Source organism: Ciconia boyciana, chromosome 1 (assembly GCF_034638445.1).
Source record: "Ciconia boyciana chromosome 1, ASM3463844v1, whole genome shotgun sequence".
NCBI lineage: Eukaryota > Metazoa > Chordata > Aves > Ciconiiformes > Ciconiidae > Ciconia > Ciconia boyciana.
In genome coordinates this window covers 955517-973284 of record NC_132934.1, presented here as the reverse complement: position 1 = coordinate 973284, position 17768 = coordinate 955517, and the positions used below count along the sequence as shown (strand labels likewise).

The 17768-nt window shown below is 60.9% G+C and overlaps 1 protein-coding gene across 4 annotated transcripts in view; it reads right to left on the bottom strand.

Moving 5' to 3' along the window:
* Positions 1 to 17768, bottom strand: part of SBF1 (SET binding factor 1) — an 86064-nt gene that overhangs the window by 14739 nt on the left and 53557 nt on the right. For all 4 annotated transcript variants that reach the window (XM_072856315.1, XM_072856322.1, XM_072856331.1 and 1 more), the window contains exons 3-18: positions 16921 to 17058; positions 16579 to 16713; positions 13384 to 13494; positions 10116 to 10221; positions 9435 to 9567; positions 7987 to 8095; positions 7019 to 7132; positions 6189 to 6266; positions 5507 to 5620; positions 3276 to 3404; positions 2962 to 3060; positions 2109 to 2313; positions 1620 to 1732; positions 942 to 1091; positions 717 to 785; positions 11 to 169 (exon numbers count right to left, since the gene is read on the bottom strand). In XM_072856315.1, the coding sequence (XP_072712416.1) occupies positions 11 to 169; positions 717 to 785; positions 942 to 1091; positions 1620 to 1732; positions 2109 to 2313; positions 2962 to 3060; positions 3276 to 3404; positions 5507 to 5620; positions 6189 to 6266; positions 7019 to 7132; positions 7987 to 8095; positions 9435 to 9567; positions 10116 to 10221; positions 13384 to 13494; positions 16579 to 16713; positions 16921 to 17058 (1962 nt within the window). The remainder of the gene's footprint in view (positions 1 to 10; positions 170 to 716; positions 786 to 941; positions 1092 to 1619; positions 1733 to 2108; positions 2314 to 2961; positions 3061 to 3275; positions 3405 to 5506; positions 5621 to 6188; positions 6267 to 7018; positions 7133 to 7986; positions 8096 to 9434; positions 9568 to 10115; positions 10222 to 13383; positions 13495 to 16578; positions 16714 to 16920; positions 17059 to 17768) is intronic.

The window sequence follows — 17768 nt, the reverse complement described above, 5'->3', positions numbered from 1 at the left end:
ACCGCCTCACCTCATCCGTGTGGTTCTCCTCGTTGTTGTCCAGGTACAAGGCTCGGATGTGGTTCTGCACATCGCAGTAGAACATGGCCTCCCAGAACTGGATGTTGGTCCACACCACGTGCTCCTGCACACAGCTGTAGGCAAACTGCGTGATGCCCGGGCTCAGTTTCTGAGGAAGCAGAAGGTGGAAGAGAGTTTCAAACAAACACGGCCTTTGTCCCAAGCTCTCCTCTCCAGGTAATCCTTGCTCGAGCCGGTTGCTGGGAAAGGCAACGTACCCTTGGGCTGGCGGGAGGGACACTGGCATCAGAGCTCCTCCAAGCATTCCTTGCAAACCCTTCTCAGATTTGCCCAGCACCCACCCAGAGCCCCACAGGGCCTCATGCTACAGATGCTTTACGGCAGGCAGAATTTTATGTCAGCCCAGCTTGACCGACAGATCAAGCCGGCACTTCAGAGCAGCCCCAGCTTCTGAGCACCCTTCCCGCAGGTGTTCCAGCCGCCTTGGGCTCAGAGACCGGCGCAGCCAGCCTGGCCAACCTTGCGAGCGGTTGGAAGCTACCGAACAGGACCCTCTGCTCTGCGAAGCACCGAGGGGACGATCTGCCCTCAGCCTGGCTGCAGCGCTGGCTCTCAGTCCGCCAGCCTCTGCAGCCTCCGAGGAGTTCTGAGTCTGCGAGGGCTGGACAGGGCGTCAGGATACTGCAGATACTCACTCGGCAGAAAGCGGTGACCAGCGGCAAGAGAGCGGCTGCGATCCCATGCTCGTCCATGGCAGTGCAGTCCTGGGGAAGAGAGTGGAGGTTACAAGAGGATCCACTGCAAGGCCCCCAGACCTACTCCGATCCCTGCACCATGCTGCGTCCCACAAGGGGAGACAGGCTCCGTCCTAAGAAACATGCTCCTTCCTAAGAGAAACGCTCTCCCCAGCCCTCTCCTACCTGCAAACAGCAGTTCATCATGCGGATTATGAAATCAAACTGCTGGTGATCCAGCACCGCTCGGTTCTGCTGAACGTGCAGGTTCAGCTCCTGGGTCAGGCAGTGCCTGGCTGCTCGGCCCTTCATGGCGCGCAGCACAGCAGGGAATAACTGCAGAGGAAAGAAGAAGTCACGGAGTAGAAAGACGGGGCCCAGCGGAGTCCTGGTCAGACGGTGAGTTCAAGGGCAGCCCACAACGAGGAGGTGCGGGAGGGGCTTCACATTCTGACTGCGCTGGCTCACACCAGGGTGGTTACAGACAGCTCATCCGCACTCGGACATGGAGGCAAACCAGAGCAAAATCCCACGCCTGGGCAGCTGGAGCACAGCCCTGGGGAGGTCCCTGCTCAGCAAGGCGGGGGAGGACCCCAGCCTGGTTATCTCCACCGGACAGACCCCGGGGGGCACTGGGAGATGGAGAAATAGTGCTAAGCTGACGCAGTGGAGCGATCAGCCAACGCCCAGGGACACAACAAGGAGGAACGGCGCCGAGAGAACACGTGAACATATGGGAACAGAGCTGGTCAGCAAAGATCTGCACCCGGGCAGGGAACGTCCCCTCCGGCCTGCCACAGAGGAGAGGCAGAGCAACCCCCCCTCTCCCCCGTCAACCACCGGCTCCTCAAGAGCCACTCTCACCTTTTTGGCTTCTAACATCTTGTTCTCAAAGACGTAGGAGATGCAGTTCCTGACCACCTCCAGGCGACGGGCACTGTTGGCCAGGGCATTGCCGTTGCGCTCCATGATGGCAGCTGGGGAGAGAATCCCTGTTAGTTCAGTCAGGGCAGAGCTTTCACCCCTGGGTGGGGAGAAACGGGTGCCCCCTCCGCTGCGCTGCGTGGGCAGGGCTCTAGGCTCCAAGAGCCCATGATGGAAGAATCCTGCGGGGTCTTCAGCCGTCCCCTCGTGCTGGCTGACAGACTCCAGGGAGCTCTAAGCAGCCTGAGGAGGGGCAGAAGCTAATGGGGACAGCGCTGCTGCTTCTCCAAGACAGCAGCACTACCCATGTTTTGCTCACGTGGGACCCTCGGATGCGCCGTAGCGTGAAAGGCAGCCAGCTACGCCACGGTAAAGCTCCTCCTGAGCAGGGTTTCTCGCTGCAGGGAAAGGTCCTCTGCGCACACGTACCAATGGGGGGTCCCGATGGCACCATGCATTTCTTCTCTGCCTTCACAGCAGGAGGAGCCGTCTGCAGCTTGGCAGTGGCCTGGTCGATGATCCACTGCACTGTCCCCTCATCCAAACGAGGAAAAGGCTTCTGGTGGAGGCGCAGGTGACAGCCTTCCGTGGGCTTCTGCACCTTGTGCATGGTCACCGCGGGGTACGGGTTCTCCTGGCACAGCAAAGACAGTTTCTTTTCAGGCATGCAGCCTTCGGGCGTCCTCTCCCAGGGCAGGAGCCCCAGCGAGGCATCCTTCAGCAGCCTCTGCTGCTCTGAGGCCAAACGCTCTCCCAGCCGGTATCTACGGCCCCAAGAAACCCGCAGCCCTGAGGGCGGGCCGCCTGGGCAGCAGTGCCGGCACGCTCTGCTCCCAGGAGCCACAAGGACAGCTCGCTCTAGCCCTGAACACAGCAGCGAGCAAAGCACCATTCAGGAGCTCCGTCCTGAGGGGGCCAAGGGCCCCACAGGTGCTGCTCTGCTTTCAGAAGACCTTTGCTGGTGCGCCCTGGATCAGACGACAAGCGCAGGGGCTGCTCTAGAGCAAAGGCATGGGAGCGCGTGATGCCCAGGGCACCTGAAACCGAGAAATCCCACTCCTGGGAGCAGCTCACGCCAAGCCAGACACTTCTGGGCCCATCAGCAGGTGCCCTGCCACACGTGAGAGCGCAGGGCGGGACAGGATCATGCGCTGCGAGCATCGGTTCCAGCAAGAGCTTACGGAGGGAGGACAGACTGACCAGGGCTCCGACCCAGGCTCTCCCTGCCCCGTACTCCCTCTGCCCGGGTTCCCCGTCCTGCGCTCGGGCCTCCAGGACTCACGTTTTTGTAAAGTTTCTCCGCCAGCTCCTTGATGTGCCGCAGTATTTTTTGCTTGTTCCCCTCTTCTGCGTGCATGCGCTTCACTTCATAAGCCACAAGCTGGGAGAAGAAGAGACGGGTGAGAGGAGCAGCTGCCTGCTAGGCGGGACCCGGCCACCCTTCCCATACCCCGGCTCCGTCCCCCAGTGCAATGCTGCAGCCGGAGCGTCACGGCAGATCCTCGGCTCGTCCCTCGAGGGGCAGGGAGAGCTGAGCGGAGCAAGGACACGTGGGACGGCCGGGCAGGGGGGTGCTGCTCCCAGACTGCCGCTTACCTCATCAAACAGGTCGATCGAGCGGTATGGGGCCCCCCGCTCGGTCACAAAGCCAGCGAACGCCATGCCCTCCAGCACTTTGGTGAGGAAGTCATCCTCCGTCAGCCCCCTCTGCCCAAGGAAGGCTGCCTGGAAGAGGGGAGAGTGCGGACCATCAGCAGCACGGTCCAGGCGTCAGTCACCCTGGCTGACATGGCAGCGTGGGTGACGCTGTTACCGCAGCGGACGGGCGCCCGTGCAGCAGTGGGACCACGCCACCTCCTTCCCCGTCCCACATGGGCACAGAAACCTGTCCCTCTGGCCCACGGCAGCGAGAGGTGCATTTGCAGCAGGACACGCTCGGTGGCAAGCGAAGAGCCCCAGCATCAGCCCTGCTGTGCTCCCCGGGGGGGAGCAGGGGCACAGCGGCCGCAGGCTCCTTCTGGCAGCTGTGACGAGGACCTCGTCCTGAACGACGCTTGTTCACCCCACCTCTTCCCCAAACGTGGCTTTGAAGGAGCCTCTCACCAGCACCACAAAGGGAGCCCGAAGCACCAGGTTTCCCGTGTCTGCAGAAAGCCCTTAGGACTCTCCCCTCGGCAGATGAGCGTGGGAGCTCATCCCACCCGAGAACCGCCGGCTACGGCACACCACGTGCCTTCAGGAGCAGCCAGTGGGGAACAGCTTTTGCTCCTCCAAACACCCTCGCCCGCTCGCTGCACACTGACTCAGTGAGTGGGACGGGACGAGGGTGCTGCGGCAGGGACCGCTCACCCACAGCCCCGACGACACCGCGGACCTCCGGACCACCACGCCACCTACGCTCGCCCTCGCCGCTCTGCGGAGGAGCTGGAGCAGCCCCTTTCCAGGGGAAGGAGCCGAGAGGCGCAGGGCTTGGTGCTGGAGCCAAGGGCACGGCACCAGCACACGGGCTGCTGAGTCCCGTGGCCCTAAACCCGCTGTGAGAGAGGCACAGATGTTGCTGTGACCAAAGCAGCTCAGTAAGTGAAATTCAGGCTGTTTTGTGCTGCATACTGTTGCGGCACAGAATGATTTTATGAAATGGAAGTTCGTTATACTTCATGCATTTTATAGCAGTTTTATGAAAGAGCATTTTCTCATGTTTACTGCATGTTTATGATTTTATGGAACTACTGAATCTTTGTCGGGCACCTGTCGGGAGTCTTTATTTGGCATCAAAATACAGCTCAAAACCCTTATGAACGCACTGCTGACTTCAAATGTCAGAGACCAGAGCACATTTTACAGCACAGAGCAGCGCTGGCGATGCACGAGCCCCGGCCGCGCACGGTGCGCGCGTGCTCACAGGCACTCGACCTCACGGCGGGCTGGGCAGAGCGGGACGGCGCAGGCAGCAGGAAGGCTCCTGCCTGCTGTCCGCAGCGACCTCGAGCGTGCAGCGGGGAGGGCACGGCCGCAGCAGGGCCGCAGGCTGCGCGACGGGGCCACGCCAAGCTGCAACGCTCGAGTCCCTCTACTCGCGCTCCCCGTCTGTTGCCTTCTCCTGCGTTAGGTCTCCTCCACGGATGCCCAAACGCTTCGAGCTTTTCCCTGCTCTCCCTGCCCTGCCAGCCTTTCTGGTACAGCTAGCACTCCAGAAGCGGCAGGGAAGGCAGGCCCTGCCTCCTTCCTCTCCCCAGATCTTAAGAAAATCCCCAGCTCCAGGCCAGGACGTGAGGGACACCTCTGAGCCTCAAAGGCTGCCCGACAGCAGGCACACGGGACGCCAGCTGCAGTGCCTCTGACCACACACGGGCATAAATGGGGAAGCGCTACCTGACCCACGAGACCTCGGGACGGTCAAGGACAAACGAGGGATGCAGGTGGACCCGGGAGTGATGTCGGAGAGGTCACTTGCTGGAAACACAGAACTGTCTTCTAGATACAGCTGCATTTGTGCAAACCTCTTCACAGATCAACTCATCCCAACCTCCGCCCAACCCACCAGGAAAAGAGTTATTCCATAGGGCAGTTTGAAAAAGTAGTTCTGCCGCGTGGACAGGAGGCTGTAGAGCAGACGGGGCCGAGGCACTGCAGAAACACGTTCCCTGCCCTCCCTCGCTGGCCAGGCCCCAGAGGCTTCCTCCCTTCCCCATCACGCCGCTCCCAGCAGCAGCTCCTTCCCCCTCCGGGAGCGGCCTCCCCTGCTCAGACCAGAGCCAGGCTGGAGACCTGGCGTGCCAGCGGCGCCTGCCAGCCCCTCCACGCGTGTGCCCGTGCCGGCGCCTCACCTTATGGAACCGGATGACCGGCTCGGGATGGATGCGGATGATGTGCAGACACCAGCGATAGCCCTGAAGCAGCTGTGCAAACAAGCGGAGGAAGACGGCACGGATCTCCTTATCCTGCGAAGAGAGAAAGACAGCGTGGTCACAGCGTGGTCAGGCAGAGGGTGCAGAGGAGCCAGCGCACAGGGACAGGAGTTTACACCCAGCGCAGAGGCGAAGGGATCAAACCACGTGTCAGGGTCAGCTTCTGCTGAGCAGGGCAGGAAACTCGGCAGAGATTCCAGGGCAAAAGGGACACGGCAGGCTGGATTCGCTGTCCCGCAGCCCCTTCGCAGCGTCCCCAACGCTGCATGCAGAGGAAAAGGGAGCTCTCGCAGCCCCGGGGTTTGCTGAAGTGCCCAAACGTTCGGTGTCTGCTCCAGCCCCTGCTCCAGCGCGGCAGTAAACCCGGCAGCCCCTGCCCACGGGCCAGCTACTGAAACGGCACTGCTGGCTTCCTGAAACGGCACTCCAGGCCACAGCCTCAGTGTCCTGGCAGTACCGCGCTATGGCTCTTAACCGCAGCAACACCGAGATGGAGAGAGGCCTGAAATTGTGCCTGTCTACTCCAAGAAATGAGGTGTCCAGCAGGGACGGCAGCCTCACCGGAGGGATCCCCCTCCTCCCTGCTCCCCGCTCCGCTCACCTGCATTTTGAGAGAAGAGGCAGAAATCGTTGAAGGGGGGAATGCGAGATCTGCCACCTCCAGCTCTGGGTCCAAGACCTGCACAGACAAGGCACAAAGCACGCTCAGGGGGATCTCTGCCTTCACAGCTGGAAAAAGCGAAGCAGCATTCCCCCCCAGACACCCAGCAGCACCCACAGAAAAGGTCCGAGGGGCTTGGAAACAAAGGTACAGGGCTGGAACCAGCAGGTATCGGAAAACACTCTGCTGGGCAAGGGAAGCCTCAAGGCCTGACCCTTCCCCGTGAAGCCCCGCCACCCAGAGCGCGGACCCGGGGGGCAGCTCGGTGGGCTGAGGGCAGTGGGGAAGGGGAGCCTCTCCAGCTCTGCTGGGGAGACGTACGCCGCGGGAGGGCTGGGGGCTCAGCACAGCAAGGCTGCCACGGAACCAGCCCCCCCGCTCCCCCCGGCCACGGTCGAGGAGCAGAAGCCGCGGTGCGCAGCGTTTGTTTGGCGTGGCCGCCCTGGGCACGCTCTCGCATGGCCAGCGGTCGCTGGGAACATGCAAGCAGCCAGAAAAGCGTCAGGGCCACAGCTGCTTCCTGCCCGGCTGGGAGCCAGCCGCCTGATTCCCAGAAACCTTTGGCAGAACCACCCCGCTCCGGCACTGCCATGCACCAGAGGCCATCAGGATCAGGGAAGGTCTCTTGTGACACGGTGAGCAGGACCCCAAGATACGGACCTCTGCTCTCAGAGGAGTCCCTGCTGCTCCGTTCCCAGATCCCCTGGGAAACGTGTGTCATTCCGGAGGCGTTCGCACCCTGCAGATGGGGGAAAGGCTGCCGCACTTACCATGGAGAGGGCTTCCCGGGTCTGCTGGAGCAGAGGTTCAGGGAGCAGGGAGATATGGACACACTCAGGGACGTTCACTGTCCCGCCATCCAGGTCTGCGATAACAACATCCAGCTGGAAGCGGCAGGACAGGCATGAGACAAGGCCAGGCTTTCCGACACCCTCCCCACCACCTCCCGCTGGGCAAGGGAGAGCTAGCGAGGGGGTAAGCCCAGCTCAGGAGAGGAGGGCTTGGGAACGGCGTCCGTCTCCTCTCCATCTGCTGTGAGCACTCTAGACTTCAGCAGTTATTTTCTCTCATCCATTGTCACCAAACCTAAGCATTTGCCAGTACCTAAGCTATGAAGGGATCCCATCGCTCCCTGCCGCGAAGGCGGCAGGGGGAGGACAACCTGGCAGGAGAGGGACGCAGCTTTGCTCAGCAGGCACCTCCCGTGACTGTGGCACCAGACTCCTCAGCACCTCATCAGCCTGGGATCGTCAAACACTGACCCCGGCCCAACGCAGAGGCCGTCCTGCTTAACCACAGTGGCACGCTGCAGTTTGTTCAGAAGGCTGCACGAAAGCTTGTTTCAGTTTAGACCAGACTCATTACGCTCTGATTTAATTCAGTTTCTGAACTGAAGTCTGAAGTGCCAACACAGCCTCTTGGACCGGCACTGCCAGTCGCGTTTCAAAATCAAATCCTCGGTTAACCCCAGCCGTTCGTGTGCAGGCTCTGCAGCCCAAAGCCCCGACGACGCGTGGCCCAGCCAGCCCTGCCTGGCTTGCTCGGCACGTCTGGATCGCAGCCCAGGCTGGCCAGCCTGAACAAGCAGAGCCTGTGCGAGCCGGCGTGGTCAGCCTGCTGCCCCGGGCACCCTCAGGACAACGCTCGCTGCTATCTGAGACTGCTGGCACATGACCCCTGCTTCTTCCTTGGACCGCTTCTGCTCCCGGCACAAGGGACGGGGTGCACGGCGTCTCACCAGCTCCTGCGTCTCCGACTGGAAGATGGAGTGGACTCCGATAATGAAGGGTGTTGGCGTGCTCAGTACCTCAAGGAGCTGTGCAGGCAAGATGGGCACATACGTGAAACTGCAACCAAAAAAGAGCATCGCTGCAGCCAGTCGAGCCCTGCTCTCTACCCAAGCACCGTCCGTGACACCAGCTGACGATCCCCACCTCCGGAGGTTGCGGGGGGACTCTGTCCCCAGGAAGGCAGGCCTTCTCCTGGCACTCTCAGCCCTTCAGACAGTACGTGCCCTACAGCCACACAAGGTTTCTGAAGGCTTGTGGACACTGACCATGATCATTCTCTGGCCCTGGAGTTATGATCTAAGTCTGACCGAGGGAAAGGTTTCCAGCAGAGCAATTTAACTCCAAAAGAAAGCTTTCTTTGGAATACAAATAGCCTTTCTGCAGCCTGGGGGTATGGCAGGCCAGCGTGGAAACACTGCGACAGGAGCTGGCAGCAACAATGGCCTGTCTATCTCAACTGTCCTACTTGGGAGATGGGCAAACAGCCCCAGCGGCAGCCAGCCTGCGAGCCAGCGTCCCCATCCCTGGCCGGGCCCCGCGGGTCAACAGCATCACCAGCTCCCTGGGGCCGGGGCGAGCAGGGTGCCAGCCGTCCCGCAGGAGTCACCACGGCGGCTTGGCCACCACCACCGGCACCTTAACAAAAGCCCTGTATGCGCGTGCCCCTTTCTAGGGAGGGCAGAATTTGCACCACGGCTTTCTGGAAGCCTCCCAGTGTCCAGCCCCCCCCCCCCTTCAGCGAGACTTTGTGCCCGGGGCTGGGACAAGGGCTGCCAGCGGAAGCGGTGCACTGGTGCTCTGTGCTCTGCACAGGCTGCAGTGCAGCTGCGAGAAGGGAAAGGGGACGGATTCTGGAGAGAGAAGCACTTCTGGCCTCTCCCACACGCACCATGGGGTGATCACGCGCTGCCGGACCATGTCCCACAGCCCGACGGGCTTGCTTCCCTCTGTCAAGAGTTGCCATGGCTAGGAATAGCGCATGCCAGCAGCTCCTGGTGCTACAGACACCACTGGTAATGCCTCGCTCCCTGCTTCCAGTGCTAGAGCCCCAGTCTTGCCCTAGAGAGGAGGGAGGCAGGGGTGGAAGGTTCACACCCCTTCACTGCTGCGGACACACTCTGGAATTACATTGCTGCGCACGCCAAAGGCTTCAGAAAGAGGCTTTCAGCACAGCCGAGACCTGTGGGCATTCACCTGCCCCTTCGCTGGCTCCGTTACCAGTACCGGTACTGGTAACACAGCTCGTTACCAGTACCACTAGCTATGAAACCAGGAGGGCGTGAAGCAAGGGGGAGGCAGGACAGCCGGCACGGGCTCGGCAGGCGGCTGTGCCCTAGCTGGCTCTAGGTTGCTGTCGGAGGGCTGAGGGGCTCGAGGAGCCGTGGGGTTCCCTCACCTGTACTTGAGGGGGAACATAAGTGCAAGGAGAGCCCGGCAGGCATCGGTCAGCCTCTGGTAACTGCTGGAGAGAAACAGGATCTTGTGTTCAGTAAGCGCTGCACAGAAGAGGTACAGCACATTGGTGATGCCTGGGGAGAAAAGGAGAGAAGGGCGCTCAGAAATGAGGGTTCCCCTCTCGCACCCCACCAGAGACCACTAAACCCCACCCGAGCTGGATCCCACTCCCCACCTCCACATTCTGCACAACAGAGGAGTTCAACATCCTCCCCAAAAGCCAGTTCTGGGTCACCCAGGTATGTGCTCTCCCACGGAAGCCCCCCGAGGAAGCAGCTCTGCTGAGCTGCCAGTGTCCTTTAATCAGAGGTGCAAGGCTAATGGCAGCACACCTCCAGGCACCCGTTCCTGCCACCCAGGCTGTTTCTCATGAGATCTGGCCGCACGTCTGCGCCCGAGCCAGGGAGAGCTGCCAGTCTCCTGCCCTCCTGGGAAAGGGAAGGCAAAGCGGGGCCGGGGAGGGCTCCGTCTGAGGTGGCTGCAGCTGGAAGAGAGCCCTGAGCTGACAAGCCAGGCTCAGGAGCACGGTGGGAAGCGACGTGCCGGGAACTCCAGCCCAGGACTTGGCCAGCTGGCTTTGGCACCGGACCCGATGAGAAGGAGGCGTGGGGAGAAGTCTCACCAAGCTGGCGGAAGAGCAGGGCCACGCTGCAGCTGCTGACGGGAAGCGAGTCATTGATGGGTGTCTGGATCACCTGCCTGTCCCCTGCTCCCAGGGAGATCGTCCTCTGCAAGAGAAAACAGACCCGGTCACTGGGAGTCCACCCAGGCAAGGGGCGAGCACAAGCACCGAGGGCAAGCCAGCTGCCTGCTGCCCCTCCTAGGCAGCAGCAGCCCGAATCCCCCCAGTGTGCAGGGCCAGGGCGACCGTGCCCTCGGCACAACCCTTGTACCCAACGGGGCAGTGCGTCCTACCCCGGCACACCACCTCACCGCAGCACGGCTGGAGCACGGCTGCTGCAGGAAGAGGGAAGAGGACCCTGCAACAACACACGTCGTGTGCTTGGCTGGGGCCACGGGCTAAGGGGAGGAATGAGACCTGCTGAAACAGCCGGCAGTCCCGGCCAGCACGAGCAACTCCTCGACAGCCAGCAGAAGAAGGCAGCAAGCCCCGAGACCCGCACTCCGACGTAAGCACACGAGGGCTCTCCAGGACCTCGCAACCGGAGGGGAACAGCTCGCCCGTGCCATGCCCAGTCAGCGCTGCCAGGCAAAGGAGCAGCACCAGCTCTGCAGCCTCTCCGGTCGGACAGGGTGCCTCGCCCAGGCGGCACGAGCAGGCCCTGGTGGCTCCCGGTAGAAGGGCTGGGGACGGACAGACCGGGCACAGACTCATTGCTTCCTCTCCAATACAATTTTTTTCCCAGACCTAAGCTCATTCCCAGTGGCACGGGGAAGCCTACACGTCCCCACCCTCTCTCCAGGCTGCAGGGGCTGGGGCAGGACCAGATCACTGGCCCTCTTCTCCTCTTTCTACACCTCTCTAGGGAAAACGCTCCTCCGCAATAGCAGGTTTCGCCATGCAACCCACCTCCTCGCTCAGCGCCCTGCAGCCGCAAGAGCTCAGGCCACTGCGACAGCCCAGAAATCTGCTTCTGAACGCCGCCGTTCTGGCCGAGCAGAACAAGCACCCCTGGCCTGGTCTCCCACACCGGTTCTGTTTTCAGAACCCCCAGGAGAGCGCACTCACGGAGAGGCAAAGGGCGCACAGCCGGTCTGCTGCGGTGCAGGAACGCAACCCCCTTCCCCAGAGCCCGCGCGCGCGTTCCCTGCTGCCCGTGTGTCAGTGCAACACACGCGGACACACACACGCGCACCCGAGGGTGCTCTGACCGAGACGAACAGCGCCTGGGCCTCCGCCGCTGCACCACCGCGGCGTGTGCCACCCTCAAAAGCAATAAAAGAGAGGTTGCTAACGAGGAGACAGACCCAATGAAAGAAAAGGTGTGCGTACCGCTGCTTCGTCGTCCGCGTCAAGCTGAGATAGAGACAGACAGAGATAGCACGGTCAGTTAGAAACACACAAAGACAGCAAGACAAGAGGGAAGACGAACACAGGCAGAGGCCAACAACAAGCAGGGACCAGCACTCCTGGAGAGGAGAGATGCACACACACACACAAAGCAAAAGCAATAGCTACTACACTGGAAAAGAGCGTTCGGAGAACAGGTAAAGCACGGGAAGGGAAGTGCCACCAACAAACTGTTCTCCCTGTAGCACACTACTTGTTCCCACAGCACAGATCGATCCTGCAAGAACTGGGAGGTAACGAATAATTGTGCCAAAAAGCACTGTTGGGCGAGCCACAGCGGCTTGAGGAGCCGCCCTGGTCCGAACAGCCTCTCCTCTCCTGTACTGCTGCTTACGCGACCCACCGGGGAGGAACCAGATGGAGTCGGACAGATCTGGGCAGATCCTGCAGGAATGCTATTGCTCTCGCCCTCAGCCAGGGCAAGCCCAGGACGCTTGGCACACGGTCACAGCCCCCCGGTGTGGGCAGCGCCCTGCTTTCTTCTCCGGAGGACTCGGATGCGAGTGCCATACAGCCCTCTCCTGCAAATACCAGGACCACTGCTGGGCCTTCCCAGGACCAGCATCGCTCTGGATTACCGGAGGAAGCACCAAACCTACGGCGGGCCATGACGGCAGCCCAAGGGGCACCGCTTCTGCCAGCGGAAAGCAGCCGCCCAAGAAGCCTGCACAGATACACGGGTTCAGGAGAGCAGCCTCCCCTCGGGGCCACGGGCCGCAGTGGTGGAAGAGACCTCTGTCTCTGGGCACCAGGGACCTGTAGTGCTGCCCCAGCCCTGCAAAGGCTCCTCCGCTTGGGCGCAGCCTGGGTGCGAGAGAGCTCGATGTATTTTTTGCTGGGGGAAGCAGAGCTCAGCTGAAAGTGAAGCCACTGCAGGAGACAAGGGCACATCCACAGTTACGTTCCAGGTGTCAGCATGGCAGAAGAGCTCCAGGGGGTTACGCTGCTGTCTCCAAACGCCTCCTGCCAGAGGGTCCAGCTGGGCTCTCTCCACTTCTGCCATCTCCAAATCAGCTCCAATTAGCCCTTCCTTACCCATCTGCTGCTCATGTGAGCAAGACTGAGCTCAGCTGGCCTTCCTAGGGCAGGAGGAGGAGTGCCGGAGGAACACATGGCTCAGAGGGGAAAACAGGAGGGTTATCTTTGATGGCCTCAGTTCTGGCCACAAGCGAGGCTGCTGCTGCTCAAGCCCTGTCCATCAGAGATGCCGGCCACGCACAGGCACAAGCCCGCGGTTTGAGGAGAGAGCTCCAAGCTGCTCATCTGGCAAACGTCAGCCGCGCTTGGCCCGTCTCCCTACAGCTGACTCGTCCCTGCTCTCACAGATGGCCCGTGACCACTTGGCTCTGGCGCAGCTCTCCAGGCAATCAGACAGGCCTGAGTGGAGGAGCAAGACCTCCCTGATGCAGGAATGACCAGAGACCATGGCAATTGTTTGCACAGATCAATCGGTGACTACGTAAGCCAGCTGGTGGTCGAGCCACGCCGTACTCCCTCCTGGAGGGAGCAAGGAGCCAAGACCAAGCTGCCTAGTCATGGCAAGCTGTAGCTCAGCAAAGCAGCAAGATCTTCTCAGCCAATCTAGGAGGCGTGTGGCTCCAAATCACAGTTTTGTTGTTTCTACTCTTAAGCACTTGGGAAGGCACCACCTGCACTCGCCAAGCACTTGCCAGTAGCCAGGGCACTGCGGCAGCTCCTCACTAGGCAGTGCACTCTGCCCATGAGTCAAATCAGCCTTGCTCAGCTCACCCCAGCACAGCAAAACCAGAATACCGCTGAGTGAAACATCCTGCTTCTATCAGAGCTGCTCAGGAGGAGGAAGCACGGAGAGGTAAGAGGGAAGGGGCAGACTACCCACCTGAGCTCCCCCGGTGATGGGGATGGTACACGTCAGGAGGTTCCCAATGACGTTCTCCAGGGACACACTCAGTCCATCCACGTAGATGGTATAGATCAAACCCAGGCTGTTCTGGAGAAGAAAGCACAGCACAGCTGAGCATCAGGGCGGGACGCAGACATGTACCGGTGCAGCTGGGGAGGCTCCGGTTCAGAGCACCGTCGCACGGAGGGGCTCCCAGTGCTCGTCACCGGACAGACGCACCCTGTGACAGTCAACTCTTGGGTGCAGTGCTCGAGGCCTTCCCCCTCAGACCTCTCACAGTGAGTCCTCATCAGCAGGACAGGGCATTGAGCATGTGCTCAGTTTGCTTCCAGCCAGCAGCACCTCCCCATCCCAGCACCGACCCCACCAGAGCCGTCCCCAGACATGTCCCCTGGGCTAGAGCTCAGCAGGAGCAGTGCGAAGGGGCTTCAAAAGCTCCACGGGCAGAGGCGACTGAAAACAGCTGGACCCCCAAACACTCCCAATCCCTGCAGGTTTGCATCAAGTCTCACAAAAACCCCAAGTAAGGGATGGGAAGGAGACCCACTTCTCCACCGAGGGCTGGCCGAGACACGTGGCCGGGCCCCGCTCTGCTTGCTGTCTGCCCGGCATTTGGACAATGCCCTTAACAACATGCTTTACCTTTGGGTCAGCCCTGAACCGGTCGGGCAGTTGGACTAGATGATTGTTGTAGGTCCCTTCCAACTGAAATATTCTATTCTATCTTATCCTATTTGGGAAGCAACACCAGCTCCAGCACACAGGGAGTTAGGGGGCACCAGTACAGGGCAGCGTTCGACGCAAGCTGTAATACACAGATGAATAAGGAATTTGAGGAATTTGTCTTCAAGGCACCCTCTGGGTGGTTTTTTTTAACTCAAACCATCTCCCCATGTCAGTGAGGAAAAGAGAAAACACAAATACTGGGGCTTTGGAGAGAAGGGGCCAGGCAGGCTACCGCACGCTGGAATAACCGAGTGAAGAGCAAGCTCACGCTCCTGCACGTCCATGAACACACGCTGCAATGCGGGACGCTCCACGGAGGAAGCAGAAGAGATCTGAGGGAAGGCGCAGTCTCGCCAGGAGCCAGAAGGGAGATCTGGGGTACCCTGCCCCTCTTCCCAAGGGCTGGAGATCGGCCCAGCTTCAGGGGGCACGGCAGCTACGGCCCCACGGCTGCTGGCCAGCGGTGAAGGCTCCTGGCGTAACGTGTGTACGGCTTGACCTCAGCCCGAGCAAGAGGCAGACCCTCAGTCCAGCATCACGCTGACCAAGAGGCCCCACAGGTCCAGGTCTTGGGCTACACAGAGACCTAAGAGAAGGAGCCACAACAACCTGAGTCTTGTGCTGGGGAAGTAAGAGGCTGCACTTCATATTTAGCCCGTGAAATCCATCTGTTCACCCAAAGGGCAAAGGCAGAGTTTCCAGCTAAGGGGGAATGAAATGACCCAAGGCCCAGAACAACAGGACTGTAGTGCTCTTGTCACTCATCTGTTCCTCAAAAATCACTAAAGTGGATAATTCGAGCAACTGAGCAATGAAATCAGGCAGCCAAACACGCAATGCAAACGTTACTGGGCCTCCTACCAAAACCAGCCAGGGAAGACGAGCGCTCAGGTACGCAAAGACCAAAAACGAGCCGGGAACCATTTCAGTGCGGTCCTCAGGGGAGAAGCTCTGGCAGGAAATGTCTGCCTTTTGGAACTCGTTAGCTGACCCACTTTCCTCCAGAGTCATCCCCAAGCACGACCGGCTTTTGCCCAGCAGGAGAGCGGCAGATGCCGCAGCCCGGCTGATCTCGCTCTGCTCTCCCGGGCTTGAGAAAATGAACAGCTCCTGCATTTTAGGGAATTCCAGCTCCACGGAAGGCCAGGCGTGGCAAACTCCGTCCTGGAGGCAAGGACAACCATACAACGCAACTGCTTGCAACAAGGGAAATGTCGATCACCCAGAAACGATGACCCAGGCTCGTTTCTGTTCATACGCTCCCCTCTATCTCGGGCTTACTGCTCCCGCTTGCTGGAAAGGAGCTGCTGTTTCAACAGCACCGATCAGCCAAGACGGGCTTGACTTCCCAATAACATACCCAAGTACACAGACTTTTTTACTGCAAGGGTGGCTGAACACTGGCACAGGCTTCCCAGAGTTGTTGTACGGTCTCCGTCCTTGGAGATGATTCAAAACCCAACTGGATGATATCCGCGACAACCTGCTCCAGCCGACCCTGCTTGAGCAGGGGTTGGACCAGAGACCTCCAGAGGTGCCTCCAACCTCAGTTACGTGGTTTGGGGCTGCGAGTCTGTGAAGCCCGAAGTTTTCTGCTGTTTGAAGCAGCTCCAGACCAGAGAACGGGGTGATTTTTTTTCCCTACTGTCAGTTATTAATGCCTTGAGGACGCTGTGGCTCAACGCCCTGAGGGAACACCATGTGCTCCCATTCACTGAGCGGGCTGTGAACAAGAGGTTCCAGAACAGGGCAGCTACCCAGAAGCGATATCCTCGCAGCGGGAGGGGAAAAAGAAAGGGCACGGCCTGCCCTGATGGAGAACGCTGCCCTCCTGCAAGCCCAGCACCCGGCCAAGCTAGCCGAGAGCCCACCGTAAATGCCGGGTGGATTCCTCCTTCGGACCAAGAGGAGCAGCAAGGCAGCCAGCCTGCGCGGGCCGGGGGGGCTGCCCACGCCCCGCCTGCCCCAGCCGCAGAGCCCCGGACACAACACGCACGGAGGCAGTTTGTAAACACGCCAGCTCGCAGCCCGTGCCCTCCCAAACCCTGTACTGCCACATAACGCAGCACGTTTAAAGAAAATAAAGATGGCAAAGATAAATGCTCCCACAGGAACGGGCTGTTCTTCACGGTTTTTCTATTAACAAAACTGGGTCAAGGCCACCAGCTGCCCAGCGTGGCCGAGCCCTCGGTTCGCTGTTCTGCCGCCAGCCTTTCAGGTTCAGCGTGCAGCTGAGCGGCTCGTGGAGCTGGACCGGGCTGGGGACAGGCCGCTCTCCCACGGGGTGCTGTGCCAGGGTGCTCCCACAGCTCCTGTTCCTGGCAGCGACTACGTGGCTCCTGGTTGCTCCCAGAGCCAGAAGGTCTTCACTAACATTGCTCTCCTCTCCCTCCCGAGCAGGGGCCCTGCTCCCCCCGCCCCAGCCGCAGTGCATTTCGGACTTACCCTGAACACCTCTGCATGGTCCAGCCGCGACACCAGCACCAAGCTTTTGGGAGCAAAGAGCTGCGTGGGTTGAACGGGAGACGATGGCTCCTCTTCCTCCTCCTCCCCCTCACCATTCCTGGGGTGGCTCTGAGGCTAGGGAGACACACACCAGCCAAGTCCCAGAGTTAGAGAAAGGATGCTCTTCCCTCTCCCAGACCTCTGACGCCAGGGCCCGCATTCCTCCGACAAGGGGAAAGCAGGACCCGCTGGCCAATGCCAAAGGCAGCCAGATGCTTCCTTCCCAGCTGACCACCCTTCCCACCCTGCCTCCACAGGCAGGACCCCGGCAGCCCGCGGTACCTGTGCGCTCTCAACGGCCTCCCAGAAGGTGAAGCAGGCGCAGTAATGCCGCTCCGAGTTGATGTCGGTCAGCACGGCCACGAAGAAGGTGGGGGGGTTCCTCTCGGTGAAGAGCTGCCAGCCGCTGGGCTGGCAGAACTGCAAGAGAGGGCAGGGGACAGCGGTCAGAGGGTCTGAGCTGCCCGTGCCACCGCCCCTCGCTCCCCCACATCGTGTCGGCAGCGGGAGCAACGGAGCTTCGGTGGGCTGGACGATGCGAAAGGAAACCACCAGCTACCGACACCGCCAGGTACCGGCTCCCGGGGACACGTAGCTTGGTGTGGCAGCACATCGCCGATAGAGGATATAGGGAAACAGGGCTGTGCCCCCTTCCCTGGCACACGCTGCAGCACCCGCAGCCACCACGGTCCAGGGAGTGGGGAGCACTGGCCAGAGCCTCCCGTCCCCTTTGTGGGGGAGAACTGGGCAGGTGCCTTCCCCTCCTCTCTGCAGGGACAGCAGGAGCCGCGGGGAGAAACCCAAGCTGGGAGAAAGGGTGACAGGAACCCTGGCCAAGCCGGGCACCCTCCGCCACCCTGCACCCTACACCCGTCTCAGAGCCGCAGGCGCTCCCCCGGCACAGGGGCTGCGAGGAGCTGGGCTGCGCCGTGCGAGGCGGCTGCCTGCAGCAGCATCGAGCCTGCGAGGCTCGCCAGGCTCTGCAAAGTCCCTGCAGCCCACCAAGGTGCCGGGCAGCCGCGCGCGCAGGCACCGCGCAAACTCCGGGAAGGAAAGGCGATGGCGTCCCTGGGGCGAGCTCCCCGCAGGGCAGGGCTGCCTCCAGGCACCGGCGCCTGCTCCGGGAGGTG